The following is a 15,961-nucleotide window of genomic DNA, read 5'->3' on the forward strand; positions in this document are numbered from 1 at the left end:
TTTTTGTGTGTGTGTGTGTGTGTGTGTGTGTGTGTGTGTGTGTGTGTGTGTGTGTGTGTGTGTGTGTGTGTGTGTGTGTGTGTGTGTGTGTGTGTGTGTGTGTGTGTGTGTGTGTGTGTGTGTGTGTGTGTGTGTGCGTGCCTGCGTGCGTGCGTGTGTGTCTGCATGCGTCTGTGTAAGAAGGAAAGCTAGAGTATGAGAGAGTGTATCTGAGGTCACATTCCTGTGACAGTGCAGGGAGGAACCAAGGCAAGGCGTGGTCAGAGAGAAGCAGGAAATACTACACAGGACTACTGGCCTAAATAGTGTGTGAGAAAATAGTTGTGTGAGGGGGGAGTAGTGGTTCCATGTTTGGAATCAGCAGAGTAGAGGGATTTGTAAAACTATGCTTGCTTCTCTGAGAGTGAGAGAAAGAGAGAGAGAGAGAGAGAGAGAGGTTCGGTGAAAGAGAGGAGTGAATGAGTCAATGTGTGGGTGTGTGAGGGAGTCGGGTTACACATGGGGTGTTTCCGTGTGGTGTTGACAGGGCAGTGTGTAAATAGGCTTCACTATGGAGACCCGTTGTCTGGTGGCCTTTTCTCTTGGTAACAGCCTTACAGCACACGGCATAGCAAGTGTTCCCTGCAGCTGCTCTCTCTCTCTCTCTCTATGTCTCCCTTCTCTCCCTCCCTGTGATCCCTGGTCAAAAGTAGTGCACTAAATAGGGCACGCAAATAATAGTGCACATTTGGGAAGCGGACCGAGAGGCCGTGTGCCACTTTGTCAGACATGTAGCCTTGACAGAGTGGCCTGCTCTGTGCTGTCTGCCAGCCAGACCCACACAATGGACTCCTTCTTGTGTCGTATTACTCTCACCGTCTCCCTCTGAACCTTGCACTGTAGCTGACTGGAGAGTAGAGGCCCGGGACACACAAGCCTGCATCACACTCACCTCGGCAACACACAATCCGGCAACACAAACACACTCCGGCTGGCAACACACACATTCTCAGACACACTCATGTGATGTTCAGAGAGAGGAGCTGGAGCAGAAGTGACTGGGCCACTTGATGTATACCTCTTGATAAACTGGGTGGTTGGTGCCCTGAATGCTGATTGGCTGACAGCCATGGTATATCAGACCATATACCACGGGTATGACAAAACATTTATTTGTACTGTTCTAATTACGTTGATAACCAGTTTATAATAGCAATAAGGCACCTCGGGGGTTTGTGATATATGGCCAATATACCACGGCTAAGGGCTGTGTCCAGGCACTCTGCGTTGCGTTGTGCATAAGAACAGCCCTTAGACGTGGTATATTGGCCATATACCACACCCCCTCGGGCCTTATCGCTTAAATATACCTGCTGCTGCCTGCTGTATAGCATCAGCTACTGCTGTACAGTATATTTTATGTTTTCTAGTAATCCGAAATGTATGGAGTGAGAGGATTTCAAGATAGCATACATGTCTTCTATAGGAGTTTTGTTTGTTTCTATACTAGATACTATATCGTTTTCTGGTTTTATTATGTACGCCAAAACATTTGTGTGCAGCCCACTTACTGGGAGTGTAAAGCATGTGTAACTCTGGGGCCCAGCAGTGGTCGAAATGTAGCTACATTAAAACTGCGCAGTTCAACACAGACAAACTACTCACCGACACAGTCGCAGGTGGGGAACTCAGCCTGGAGGTCCTTGGCGGGGATGTCTAGCAGACTTTTAGTGGGCGTGTCCAGGTAGCGTAGCGGCGACTCCAGGAAGCCTTTTAGGGAGGGGTTGAGGGGGAAGCCGTCCTTAGTGGGGGTGTCGTCCTCGCCCCCCTCAGAGAATGATCCAGTGGTGGAGAGGACAGCCACGTTCCCATTGGTCTCGATCTTCATGCGCTTGGGCAGCGGGGACGCGGAGGGGGAGAGAGGCACGGTGAAGGGGTCTTCAAGGACGCGGTGCTGCAGCTGCTCCAGATGGGCCTCTTGGCGCAGCGAGAGAGGCAACTGGGCCCCCTCGGGCTGCTCCTCCATGGGGCTCTCAGTGGAGGGCTGTGTGGCGGAGGTATAGGATGCTTCACTCACACCCCTTGTCACATTCTCCGTGTCCACCTCCATGTCCTGGTCTGCTGGTGGGGCTGTTGTAGAAGCTAAGGGAGTGGGGCTGCAGGACTGGGTGGCGGTGGCGGCGCTGGACGGTGACGCGGGCCTGGCTTGTCCTGAGGTAATGTTGGGCTGAGACTCTATCACCACGGGCTGGGCTGAGGCTGAGGGGGACTGGTCCTGAGGCTGGATCTGAGGAGGGCAGGGCACTGGGGCCGAGGATGAACTGTCCCCGAACTCTGCCTCGAACTGGAGGATCAGCTCCTCAAACTTGGGGTCCAGGGAGCTGAGGCCTGGTATGGACTGAGAGGTGGTGGAGGTCTGTGTGGCGCCGGCCTCCCCTGAGCTAGCCGGGGCGTCCGGGACTGCAGGGAGAGGCAGAGGGGTTGAGACGGCTGGACTGTTTACAGAGAAGGCAGGAGCAGTGACAGAGCGTGCAATAGAAGAGTTTAAAATGGATACCTGAGATTGGGCCGGGGTTGGGAGGCCTGCGGCAGCCTGAGTGGGGTTACTGAGGAGGGGGAAGGTAGGGAAAGGGAGAGAACCTGAATGGACGCTGGCCAGAGGCAGGGCTCCGATCAGTGGAGACGGTTTCTGTATGGAGATCTGGCTGTGAGGCAGGAAGGTTGGCAGGGAGGCCTTCTGCTTGGTTTTCTTGATGACTATCGTCTTGGGTTTTGGACCTGGATAGAGCAGCATCCCTGGTTGCTGCTTGAGGAGCGGCGATGTCCCCGCCGTGCTCTTCCTCCTCTTGGGCTCCTTGGGCTCCTGCTTGATGGCCACAGGGATGAGGTGGCCCTCGGGGCCCATCTGTTGGGGCCACCACTTGCGGAGGTTCTGGCAGGCCTGGGTGGGCCGTGGAGGGCAGAGGCCTGGGGGGCCGGGAGGATTAGAGAAGAGATTCCTCTTGTGGTGAAGGTGCTGCTGCAGGGCTGTCTGGGTGGAGTAGTGGATGGCTGCGCTGCCCGCGGAGAGAGGTGGACCAGGATACCCAGGCTGCTGCTGGCCGTTCATCAGGCCGTAGCGACCACCCATGTAGGCACAGGCAGCACTCTGGAACTCCCCAGAGTTGACCTCCTGCTTGACCTGAGGCATCCCTGGTTCCTGCTTGATGTGGTGGTGTGGGATAGGCAGCTTGAAGGGGTCATTTATGTACTTTCCGCTGGAGTCCCCCAGTAGCTGTTTGAGCTCGGACATGGGGTCGCCAACGCTGTGGCCACCGGATGGAGGGGCGAAGTGAGACTGCTGGGAGTCTGAGTTCATCATCATCCACTGGTTCCTCTGCTCTTGGATTCCTCCAGGGGCCTGCTGCTGCTGCCACTGCTGAGGGTGGGGGCTGCCTGCCTGGGTCTGCCCGGGGAAAAGCAAAGTGGAGGACGGGAGAGGGGAGGCGTGGGCCGGTTGACCCTGGGACTGGGGTCTGTGCTGCTGCTCCCACGACGCAGAGCTCTGCTGGGGGTACAGTCCAGGGGGGACAGATTGTGACCGCGAGGAGGACAAAGAGGACATGGGGCTGGGGGAGGAGGGGAGCAAGCGGTTGCCGTGCTGGGGGTGTAGAGGGGGTTGTTGGTGGCTGGTGGAGGAGGCCTGGGCAGGAGGGACCACAGTCTGGGGTACGGTGGCAGACAGCTGGGTCAGGGCCTCGATGGCTATGGCCGTCTGCAGACTGACGTTCTTCTCCTTGGCGATGGAGAGGACCTGAGGTGAGCAGGGGACAGAGCCTGGGCGTTGGCCCTGTTGGTGTGGGTGAATGGGTGGACAGGAGTGCGGGTTACCTCCATTGACATGGGGGTGAGGACGGTGGTGGGGGTGAGGGGGCTGTTGTGAGTGTGGTGGCTGTTGATGAGGCGGCGTGTCGGCGGCCATCTTGGAACAGGGTGTGTCGTTGTCCTGCTCCTCCCCTGCCCCCGCCTGTTTGAGCCTCTTTTCCAGCCACTCCAAGTAGTCTGGGCAGTCCGGCCCATCACAGTCACAGTTTGGGGGCTTGTGGCCGTGCCTCGCTTGGCTCAGGGCGGTCTTCAGGGTGGTCTGCAGGGTGTTCAAGTCCTCTGGGGGGCTAGCCTGGTCCCCTCCCTCTGGGGCTTGGAGCCTGGCTTGAGCCGCGGCCCCCTTAGCAGTGCCCATCTCCTGGTTGAACTTCTCATACAGCTGGGCGGTGTAGGACTGGGCCTCAGGGATGGGGGCCAGGGAGCCCACATTAACACTGGCTGAGAAGGCTACCAGATTGCGTGCGTCCTCCATGTCTGCCTCGTGGACAGGCTTCCCAGGAGTCCTACCACTACTGCTCCAGCCACTGCAGGGCAGCTGCTTCTGGGGTTGAGGGGCTTTGCCCTGCCCAGGTACCCAACCCTGTCCTGGGGGAACACTCCCTGACCGATGGGGCTCCCTCTGGGTGTCCAGGCCGGCTCCACCCTCCTCATTGGTGTCACTGGGTTGCCGGCTCACCCCATTGGTCGGTTCCAGGCTCAACGAACCGCCTTCTTCGAGGCGGTCATGTGACCCAGTTTCCATCTGGCCTCCTCTTCTGGGGCCATCCACTGAACCAGTGTCCGAAACAGTCTGAGAGAGAGAGAGGGAGGACACAGATGAAAGAGGTTAGAGACCAGAAGAAAAAAAATAGGAACTGTGCACCAAGTTGGAATAAGCAATAGCAATCAATATACAAAAATATATTGTTTTAACATGTTAACAAGTTTTTATTCAGTTGATGATCTTAGCTTAAAATCATACTCAAACAAAGCATTCACAGAGAAGGGCAAATCAACATATCATAATGATTATGACAGAGCACTGGCTAGAATCCATTCCTCATTTCAGATGTCTTGGTTTGGGTTCCACCCACCCGCCCACCCACCCACACCCACACCCACACACACACTTCCAGTTGGGGAAATGAATGAACTGTTGCTTCAACAGTGTTTCCACAATGATCAGAGTGTTGAAGTCACAGACCATGTGACATCATTGCGCAGTAATGCACGCGCTATGTAAAAGTTTACCATCCCAAAGGCACAAAGGATCACACAAATGATTATTTAAAAAGTAATCAAATATACACAATATCTGTTTTACTCAAGGAAGAACGAGGAGAATGCTGTGAACTACGGGCAACATTACTGCATCTCAAACCATTCACTTCTATAGTTACAGGTAATAAACTTTCAACTCAACCTCCCTATTTAAATGTCAACATATTACCAGTGTATATATTAGCTCTATACGTTGTCAATGACTGTCTATTAGCCAAGCGGGGTTCCTGGTTCCTGATCCTGTGGTCCTGAACCTCTCCCTCCCTTAGGCCTTTATGACTGGGGAGTATCTATCTTTCTCGACGGGACTGCTGCATTCAACACCTGTCATATCACCATGAGGTAACTAGACACGCTCAATAAATGCATGATGGATCCACAAACGCAATAGGAATGTGTCAAGGATCTAGAGAGCAAAGATGTAGCAAAGAGTGGTGTGGTAATTAAGCAATAAGGTTCCGAAGGGGTGTGGTATGGACAATATACCATGGCTAAGGGATGTTCTTAAGCGCGACGCAACCCGGAGTGCCTGGACACAGCCCTTAGCCATGGTATATTGGCCATATATCACAAACCCCCGAGGTGCCTTATTGCTTTTATATTTTGGTTAACAACGTAATTAGAGCAGTAAAAATATATGTTTTGTACTGTTGTTTTTTTATTTCCTTACTTATCTATTGTTCACCTAATACCTTTTTTATTTTACTTAGAAATTGCACTATTGGTTAAGGGCCTGTAAGTAAGCATTTCACCTTAAGGTCTACTACACCTGTTGTATTCGGCGCACGTTACAAATAAACTTTGATTTGATTTGATACCCGTGGTATACGGTCTGATATACCACGGGTGTCAGACAATCAGCATTCGGGGCTCCAACCACCCAGTTTATAATACCAAATCATGTGCATTGATAGTCTACGGTGACATTCCTGATGCCATTTCACAAGTGTGCTTCGTAAGACGATAGTAGAGCCTTGTATGACTCTCACTTCCATTAGAGTCCATTAGAGATAGAGCACGATGATCTCATCTGATTGCTGAAGCTGCTCATCCAATACATTAGCTGTGATGACATCACTGTTTACTGGACCTGCAGAATGAAGGCTGCAAGGTGATAGACTATAGCGGAGAATCTGGTCTCCTGGCTCCTGGTTTTGGAGGGGGAAACTAAAAGGGACATTTTGACCATGTAACCAAAGCAGTGCTGTTGTCAAAACACACTATATTGCTTCAAACAGCCTTCTCAACACGACACTGACTTCAAAACAAGTTGGCAATGCAACCGATCTGTGCTTGAATCATGTATCTGCAGTGACACCCCTTAAATGGACATCATACATGTATTGGAAGGACTGGGTCTGCTGTTTTGCTTTGTCAAAATGGAGCCCATACTAAGATGAGTTGGTTCCTAAGAGTAAAACTGTGTCCATATTTCAGTGTGTCTACAAACTGTTTGCAAACTGACAAGCATCTGACATACAAACAGGGAAGGTGATCTGCTCTACACAGGCTTACGTTACTTCCTCTTTAGAGTAATATGACACTGTCTGTCAGTGGTGTGTATAAAACAGGGAGAACACAGGTCTGAAGACGATTCATTATGATTTACTGTGTTTGAGGAGGCATAGCAAACAAAGATAAACCAAGTACAAACACAGAGTACAGGTAATGAATATGCACCACAGTTCAAAAGTTTGTTTTCCTTGGCAATTTCCCACATGGAATAGCCGTCATTTCTCAGAACAAGAATAGACTAATGAGTTTTCAGAAGAAAGTTCTTTGTTTCTGGCCATATTGAGCCTGTAATCGAACTCACAAATGCTGATGCTCCAGATACTCAACTAGTCTAAAGAAGGCCAGTTTTAATTATTCTTTAAATCAGAACAACAGTTTTCAGCTATGCTAACATAATTGCAAAAGGGTTTTCTAATGATCAATTAGCCTTTTAAAATGACAAACTTGGATTAGATAACACAACGTGCCATTGGAACACAGGAGTGATGGTTGCTGATAATGGGCCTCTGTTCGCCTATGTAGATATCCCGTTAAAAATCAGCCGTTTCCAGCTACAATAGTCATTTACAACACTAACAATGTCTACACTGTATTTCTGATCAATTTGAGGTTATTTTAATGGACAAAAAAATGTGTTTTTCTTTCAAAAACAAGGACATTTCTAAGTGACCTCAAACTTTTGAAATGTAGTGTATGTTCAACCACTTCTACACCGAGACACAAATCCATGACACACTGAGTATCCAAATAACCAAATAACACTTTTTCATATTTTGAATTTGCCTCGGAACATCTTCAAGTCCTATTCTACAATAGCCTAAACTAAATAAGGAAGTCTTCAACATGGCACTGTGGACATGTTAGAACAGGGAGTGCTGTGGCATTGAGGCTATAGCAGGTGAAAGGCAAGCCCTGCTCTATGCCTCAGACAGACACACGTTGATAATGCTTGAAGTCCTGTGAGCTCAGACAGACTGAGCTCTATGAGGATTACACACAGTCATAATCATATCCATACACTATGTTGTACACACGTACATACTGTATACTACACCGCCATGCACACATACCATTTACTGCACACACAGATACACATAAAGGTAGACTACACCATGTCAAAAGACTGCCTAATCCTAGAAGAGGAACTAGGCTGGTTTGTTGTTTGAGTTATGATCCAACAGGTCTGTGTATAATGCAGACTTCATCCCATCTGTATTCACAGTGAGAACACAGCTCTCGTTTGTAGCTCCTACAGTTGGTTGACAGCTGAAGTGGACCAGACACCCTGCTTCCCGTCATTTAAATATATTGAAATGAGCCTTTTGAAGTGTCTAATTATTGGACGGGCCGCTTGTTCGGGCCCTTTGAATTCACCTTCTGTGCCGGGTGTCTGGTGGGGGTCCCTGGGGGGGTGGAGGGGGGTGAACAGCCGGCCGGCGATACGTGAGAAGCCCCACGTTGCCCCATCACAGACTGATCATCAGACTGAGCTTAGTGGATGGGGGGGGGGGGTTGAGACAGAGTGAGTAAGAGAATTGCAATATATTGAAACAGCGTGGTCACAGAACTGTACAACCCAACAACCCCAGAACCAGTCACATTGTTGTTGTTCATCTCTGTTCCTCACAGTCGATAAACTGACACACTTCCTCTAACTCTCTCTAACACGTACAGCACCAGTTGAATCGCCGGTTCCACACGCCCGGCTTAAACCCAAACACTTTAACAACACGATCACAACGACAGTTCTCATACCCAGTCAACTGGGACTTCACAGATGTAATTAGTCAAATTAGACTGTCACAAATACCATCTCTCTCTTCATGCACACGGTGTTATACACACTGTGGCATGCTTACACCTGCGTGCACCTACCACGGTGCTTCTGACAGAGCAGACCACGTGCTCGGACAACTATTGACGCCGTGTGAGAGCCTACTCTTTCCTGCCAGGACACACACACACACACACAAACAGCACGCACCGCACAAAGCTTCCAATCCAAAACATCAACACGCCCAACCAGAAGAGACGGCCTAACCTGTTAGACACCCTAAACTCTGAGCCTAGTCCCTTTAAACGACACACAGGCAGTACGTTGCCGGCTAAACAGTCAAGCTGGTCTATCCTACAACTAGACCACTACGCGTTTGTCCCCACCTCACGTCCCCACCTCCACCAGACCAGAACAGATGCCTCCAAGGTTGACAGCACAAAGTCAAAAAGGAAGGAGGGTGGGTGGGGAGACAAAGCGGGTGGGGGGGGGGGGTATAAAGCCTGGGAGTAGACATAAATCCAAACAGTTAGACACACGACACCCTCCCTCTCTCTCCTTTCTTCTATCCCCCCCTCCCCTGGCTTTCCTTTCCTGCCGTGTCGGTCGTCGAGAAAACATGAAGGAGGAACCATGAGAATAAAACCCAGAAAAGAGTAGAGAGCCCCACACAGCTTCAGTACTTACATGGGTCTAGACGTCCTGCCAGTGGAAGTGGAGAGACACAGCAGGGAGAGGAGGGGAGCCACTAGCAATCTGGTGGAGGCTTTTTTGTTGTTGTTGCGGCACACAAGCACCGACACGCACGTACACACGCACACGCACACACACCTCCCCCCATGGAACGCACGCCCGCTCTCTGTCTCTTCTTACGGCCGTCACTTTCTGTTTTCTCCTTTTTCCTTTCTCATTACCTCTCTCTGCTCCTCCCTTCCCTTTTCAATATCCTTTTTCTTTCTCTTACACTCACAGTCTGGTTCTACTTGCAGCCCCCACCTTCCCCTCTCTCTCTCTCTCTCTCTCTCTCTCTCTCTCTCTCTCTCTCTCTCTCTCTCTCTCTCTCTCTCGCTCGCTCGCTCTCCCTCCCCCTCTCTCTTCTGTGTGTGCAGAGCGAGAGGCCATTATCTGAGGCACAGTGGGCACGTACGAGGGAATGGAGGAGTGTGCAGTGAGCAGAGAGAGAAAGAGAGAGCTCGGGGATGGACGCTAGCGGCAGCCCTAGAAACAGCAGCACATTGCAGCAGAGCGAGAGCTGTTACCAGGCAAAGCTCGCTCTCTCTCTCTCCACCAGCACAATCCCTTATTGAATAGGAACACCTTGAATACATAACAGTGTGTTTCGGATAACATTATGTTATGCGTTTTAGTCTATCTAGTCATGTCTAGTCATTTGGGTTATCTAAGAGCGGAGCGGTTTTTGAGCATGTGGACGCGATGGAAACCACTAGATGCAGGCGAACGCCAATCTCAGAGGGCACTTGCTGGAACATCAACAAGAAAATGAAATAAAAACCAACAACATTAAGTCCATATATATGTGGTTTGAATTCGACCGATTCAGACTCAGACTTTCTCCTGCGAGACAAGCTGTACGTCCATCTTTCTGTTTCTGTCATAGTCCATTGGTCGTTACAAAGCCGCTGACGGTCTCTCTGTTCGTGTCTCTGTCGTCTACCACAAAAATGTTAATAGTAGCTACTTCTTTACAGGTCTGTTACCTTCCCCGGCCGCTGATGTGTCGCTCAGTGCGAGGTGATGCCGGGGGAAGAAGGGCAGCCTAGGACTTGTAAAGGCGAGACGAAGCATAGCGAGTCTCCCACATACCAGAGGATAGCGATGGCTTGAGAGGACTTTAAAGGTGCCAATACGTTTCACACTCAATCGTTTCTAAAGCCTATAATCTCCTGATTAATACATATGCGAAAGAGGGAGCAAATGGATTGAATGTGATTGAGAGAGGGGGGATAAAGACTACAGGACTGGAGTCTGGGGAACTGCACAAGCAGCAGTCGATGGCAGTTTGGTAACATACAGACCACAGGGATAAAGGAAGCCAGAGGGACAGTAGAGACGAGAGGAACATCGAGGGGAGAGTAAGGAGAGATGTTGAGCTACAGAAATGCAACATTCACACACACACACATAACAACCTAGTAAGTTGTCTTATTCATGTGACTTCGGCTCTAGCAAGAGAGGAGAACATGGATAAGAGAAGGACGAGGGAGCAGAGGAGCAGCGATCGAGCGGCTTGTCGCTTGACAGAGACCGTCCGCAGCGGCATGGTGCTACTAGAGACATCGACAAACGGCAACATCATTTGCACCGACGTCTAAGAGGACAGAAATGATTCCGCTGTCTCTCCTTCTCCATGGCGTGCCTGCTTTCCCTCTCCTCCCATCCGGCCGGTCCCTCTGTCCCGCCAATGTTCTCCCAACGTTATCCCCTCACCATTGCTTCAGCTTTAGCACCACCATCGCTAGCTCACTCCACATGCTACCCCTCTGACCGCCCTTCTCTGCTCCTTCTCTTCTCTCTGTCCCCGCTCTCTATCTGGAATCAGATTTATCAAAGAAGAAGGGGGAAAAAACATGGCCGACGTCTCGTCTCTCCTCCATGCAGATGAGATCCTTGTCAGCTCCTGCACAGTATCGTTTTATTATTATGAATGAGCGTGTGGACTCTGCGCATTGGCTGGATTTATTTGAGTAATCTCTCCCTCTCCCTTAATCTCTCTTTCACTCTCTCTTTTTCCGCTCACACTTTCTCTCTCGTGTTTGGTTTCTGTCCATTCCTTTCCATCGCTCCAGGTTCATGGCAGACAGTGTCACTCCAACCCTGTCGGAGGCTTTCGTTGTCTGGCCCTGTGATTCACACAGTCCTCCACCAGCGCTGCCTGGCATTCACACACACCGCACACGTGCGCACGCGCAACCCAAAGACAAACACGGCACAACCCAAGCTGGTGCCTAGTAGTAAAGGGAAGTGTGTTGTGTCACATGTCCAGGAAGCACCAATGAGGGAGAGAGTGAGAGAGAGAGAGAGAGAGAGAGAGAGAGGGGGGGGGGGGGGGTTGAGAGAGAGCTAGTGAAAGCATGTAGTTATGACATAACTGTTACATCATCAGAACCCGCCCGGCTGCCCCGCCTCGCACAGGCTGGACTTAAGTCTCATATGACACCGTGTGTAGACCCCCCCCCCCCTTACCCCAATACACACACACACACACACACACACACACACTCTCATTCATTCACCCTCCTGACTAGCGCTCGCTCTCTCCCGCTGTGCAGTGACACAGCATTTCTCGCTCTTAGAGCAAACTTAACCGTCTCCGTTCAGCGTAACACACTCATCTGCTCAACGCCAACAAGAGAGTGTATGTACAACAAAGAAAGAAGCAAACTGTGTACCACCCCCCCCCCCCCTCCCTCTGTTTTAAGAACCTGAATACGATATGAATTCCCAATATGAATTTGATTAGCCCCACCCGATTTCTAAAAGGCTGTTCTGGCCATGTCATATAGACAGTTAAAACAGCGTAGGATAATCCAAATGCTTTTAAGCAACTAGCGGGCCAATCACAGGAGGTTGGCGGCACCTTAATTGGGAAAGACGGGCTGGTGGTAACGGCTGGAGCAGTATAAGTGGAATGGTATCATATACATCAAACACACGGTTTCCAGGTGTTTGATGCCATTCCATTTGCTCCGTTCCAGTCATTATTGTGAGCCGTCCTCCCCTCAGCAGCCTCCACTGGCCAATATATAGATGCATTCTGCTACTAGCAGACTACACTTGTCAGAACTATATGTTTTTTTTAATACATTTTCTCTCACATTTTTTGAAGCTAAAATAGTCGATTTTCGTACAAATAATATCTTCCCAGAAAAAAAGCTATATTATGATAACACTGGGGGAGTTTTAGGTTAGTGCTACTGTTCTGTGATACACCACCTGGGATGAGCAGACCAACAGCCATCACAGCTCAGACAACAGACTCACTTATCGAGTGGGTCAAGACCACCACCTCCCTGACGAGCCCTATAAGGCCCTTGTAGTTTTCACCTCAGTACGTCAGAGCCACGCCAAAGTTGACGGCCCTGTCCATGTGTGGACTCATAAAGGGCCAGTTTACTGGACACAGATTAAGCCTAGTCCTGGACACTAAAATAATTTTATGTAAAATCTCCCATTGAGTTTGTTTCTAGTCCTGGACACTAAAATAATTGAATGTAAAATCTCCCATTGAGTGTTTCTAGTCCTGGACTTCTAAAATAATTTTATGTAAAATCTCCCATTGAGTTTGTTTCTAGTCCTGGACACTAAAATAATTGAATGTAAAATCTCCAATTGAGTGTTTCTAGTCCTGGACATTAAAATAATTGGATGTAAAATCTCCCATTGAGTTTGTTTCTAGTCCTGGACACTAAAAGAATTGAATGTAAAATCTCCCATTGAGTTTGTTTCTAGTCCTGGACACTAAAATAATTTAATGTAAAATCTCCCATTGAGTGTTTCTAGTCCTGGACACTAAAATAATTGGATGTAAAATCTCCCATTGAGTTTGTTTATAGTCCTGGACACTAAAAGAATTGAACGTAAAATCTCCCATTGAGTTTGTTTCTAGTCCTGGACATTAAAATAATTTAATGCAAATCTCCCATTGAGTTTGTATCTAGTCCAGGACTAGGCGTAATCTGTGCGCGGTAAACTGTCCCTTTATGTATAGGACGGGATAAACTAACATCCACTCTTGTCAAAGTTAAATGTGAAAAATGATTTAAACTTAAATCTACCCACGATGATATAAATCTACACACATATTAGCCATATATTTTAACCATATGTTCCATCAGACTCATCAAAACAAAAGGAGTCTATTTTACTCCCAGATGGCAGAAACTATTGTTCTGTGATCTCCTCAACAATACACCAGAGGGAACGTTCCCTATGTCTCAACCACCTGCAGACACAACTGTCACGTGTACTTTGAACTCCTTCAGGCAAACCCCTGACTACCTTGTGTTCCCTAGACCCAAACCGCCAGACAGTCACAACAATTGAAGTACTGCCAAAGCCCTGACAGACATAACACTATTTTGTTTCCAACCGTAAAGAACACAACTAGCACATCGACAACTCTCAAGGCATTACAGAAATGAGCAAAGTGAGTGCTCTGCTCTCAAAACACTGCAGGGTACCCAGTCTGCAAAAACTGGTCGAATAAACGTTGTTTCCACGTCATTTCAACCAAAAAATACAATGCGATGATGTTGAATCAACGTGGGAAAATAATTGGATTTTGAAAAAGTCATCTGTGTCAGGGAATTTAGTCTTTTTCTCACCCAACTTTAGCTAAATCCAATGACACGGTGAAATGTTTTGTTGATTTCACATTGAATTCACGTTAGTTGACAACTCAACCAAATGTAAATCAAAACTAGTCGTTGAACTGACGTCTGTGGTCAGTGGGTAGTTCTATAGCAACAAGTGGTCCGCTGATGTACTAGTGAATAATAACAAGACAGTGCGGGTTTAATGAGGGGGCCTAAAGAAGGAGAATGTGATGATTTTAAAAAAACTGAAGGGCAATTCAACACTTACAGTAGGAGTACTCTATTTGAGCATGAGGTGCGTGGTATGTGGTAACTCAGAAATGAAATAATTATCTGACTAGTTCTCCGATTTATCAGTAGATGTGATTCCACATCTCAACTCCTCTCTCTCTCTCACACAAAGCATTGTATTGGCCTTGTAGGAGTGATGACAGAATAGAGTGAGCGCAGCTGTGTTGTGTTCACCTCTTTCTACCATGACTAAGACGGACTGACTCATCTTTTCCTTCAAACAGTCACCCACACACACTGACAAAGAAAACACACACCCCCCTCACACACAAATCAACACATGTACGCGTTTACTGTATCAAGAAGGCACAGGTGGTGGGTGAATCTCGAAGATGAGAAAGATTAAACATGACAAACAGAATGTGTCATTTATTTCTACAGGGTACAGAGGAAACCAGCTCTCAGTGTTGAGGAAACAGCAAATATAAGACTGCATGTAAGCCTAGTGGCTGATGCAACCACGCTCAACCCTCTCACCTTATTTGTAGGGAGGCTAGTGTCAGAACATACCATATGTCTTAAGTCACATCTTCTAAAACAACAGAGAGGTCTAGGGAGTGGACAGTGCAAGTCTTCTCAGGAGAAACATAGCCTAGGCCAAATACCATCAATAGATTAGACGGTCCAGCCACCCAAATTAGATCATTGCTCTAGGTTCCTGACAGAGCAGAGATCAACCCCCAACCCAATGTTTTCCTGTCAGTCCCTGACCCCATTCCTCCATCCCCCGACCCACGTTACACACCCTGCTCCCTTCCAGCCTCATGCCATCAAGGTCATCTGTTCTGATACACACTTCATGTGACACGCACAGAGGGAGAGGGAGGGAGAGAGAGAGAGAGACGCACACAGGCAGAGATTCACACAGGCAAACGCCTGGGGAGCACACGCAAACAGGGGAGCACACGCAAACTGGGGAGCACACGCAAACAGGGGAGCACATGCAAACTTAACAGGGGAGCACACGCAAACTGGGGAGAACACGCAAACTGGGGAGAACATGCAAACTGGGGAGCACATGCAAACTGGGGAGCACACGCAAACTGGGGAGCACACGCAAAGGCTCTCTGCGGAGTACAGGCTGGCTGGCTTGTGTAACACACTGTTGGACCCTCGACAACTACTGTGATTATTATTATTTGACCCTGCTGGTCATCTATGAACATTTGAACATCTTGGCCATGTTCTGTTATTATCTCCAACCCGGCACAACCAGAAGAGGACTGGCCACCCCTCAGAGCCTGGTTCCTCTCTCAGGATCCTTCCTAGGTTCTGGCCTTTCTAGAGAGTTTTTCCTAGCCACTGTGCTTTTACACCTGCATTGCTTGCTGTTTAGGGTTTTAGGCTGGGTTTCTGTACAGCACTTTGTGACATCAGCTGATGTAAGAAGGGCTTTATAAATACATTTGATTGATTGATTGTGCTCTCACTCACACGCATACAATGACTGAAGGTGGTCCCAAGTGGCTCAGTTAGTGGAGAATGGCGCCTGCAACGCCAGGGTTGTGGGTCCGATTCCCACGGTGGACCAGTATGAAGAAAGAAAGAAAAGTATGAAAATGTATGCACTCACTACTGTAAGTTGCTCTGGATAGGACCTTCTGCTAAATGACTCAAATGTAAACAAGGGTCAATGGGTGTATTGGTGAGGGTGAATGAGCAGGTGCTGAGTGGAACTGAAAGTGTAGCATAGAATACAAATATCTGAGAATCTATCCTCATCGTTCTGCTCACTCGTTCTCTCGGTTTTTCCTTCCTTTGTCTTATTTTATCTCTCACTCTACACTCTTAGAAAAAAACAGTTACCTTTTTAGCAGGTTTTCCGTTGTGTGGCGCCAGACATTTGACAGGCAGCATTTTAATTTACCGGACATTTGAGAAATTTACCGGACCCATATGCATTGTAACCTGATTAGGACGTCCACCCACGGTGCTCATTCAT

The 15,961-nt window shown here is 48.6% G+C and overlaps 1 protein-coding gene across 4 annotated transcripts in view; it reads right to left on the bottom strand.

Annotated features, from left to right (window-relative positions):
• Window positions 1-15,961, bottom strand: part of LOC139576581 (methylcytosine dioxygenase TET3-like) — a 66,812-nt gene that overhangs the window by 18,093 nt on the left and 32,758 nt on the right. For 3 of the 4 annotated variants that reach the window (XM_071402831.1, XM_071402830.1, XM_071402832.1), the window contains one exon: window positions 1,645-4,633. In XM_071402831.1, the coding sequence (XP_071258932.1) occupies window positions 1,645-4,633 (2,989 nt within the window). Of the gene's footprint in view, window positions 1-1,644; window positions 4,634-9,079; window positions 9,436-15,961 lie in introns of those variants that run through there. The other variant, XM_071402833.1, reaches the window with a different exon arrangement.

This window comes from Salvelinus alpinus, chromosome 5, assembly GCF_045679555.1.
Source record: "Salvelinus alpinus chromosome 5, SLU_Salpinus.1, whole genome shotgun sequence".
Lineage (NCBI taxonomy): Eukaryota > Metazoa > Chordata > Actinopteri > Salmoniformes > Salmonidae > Salvelinus > Salvelinus alpinus.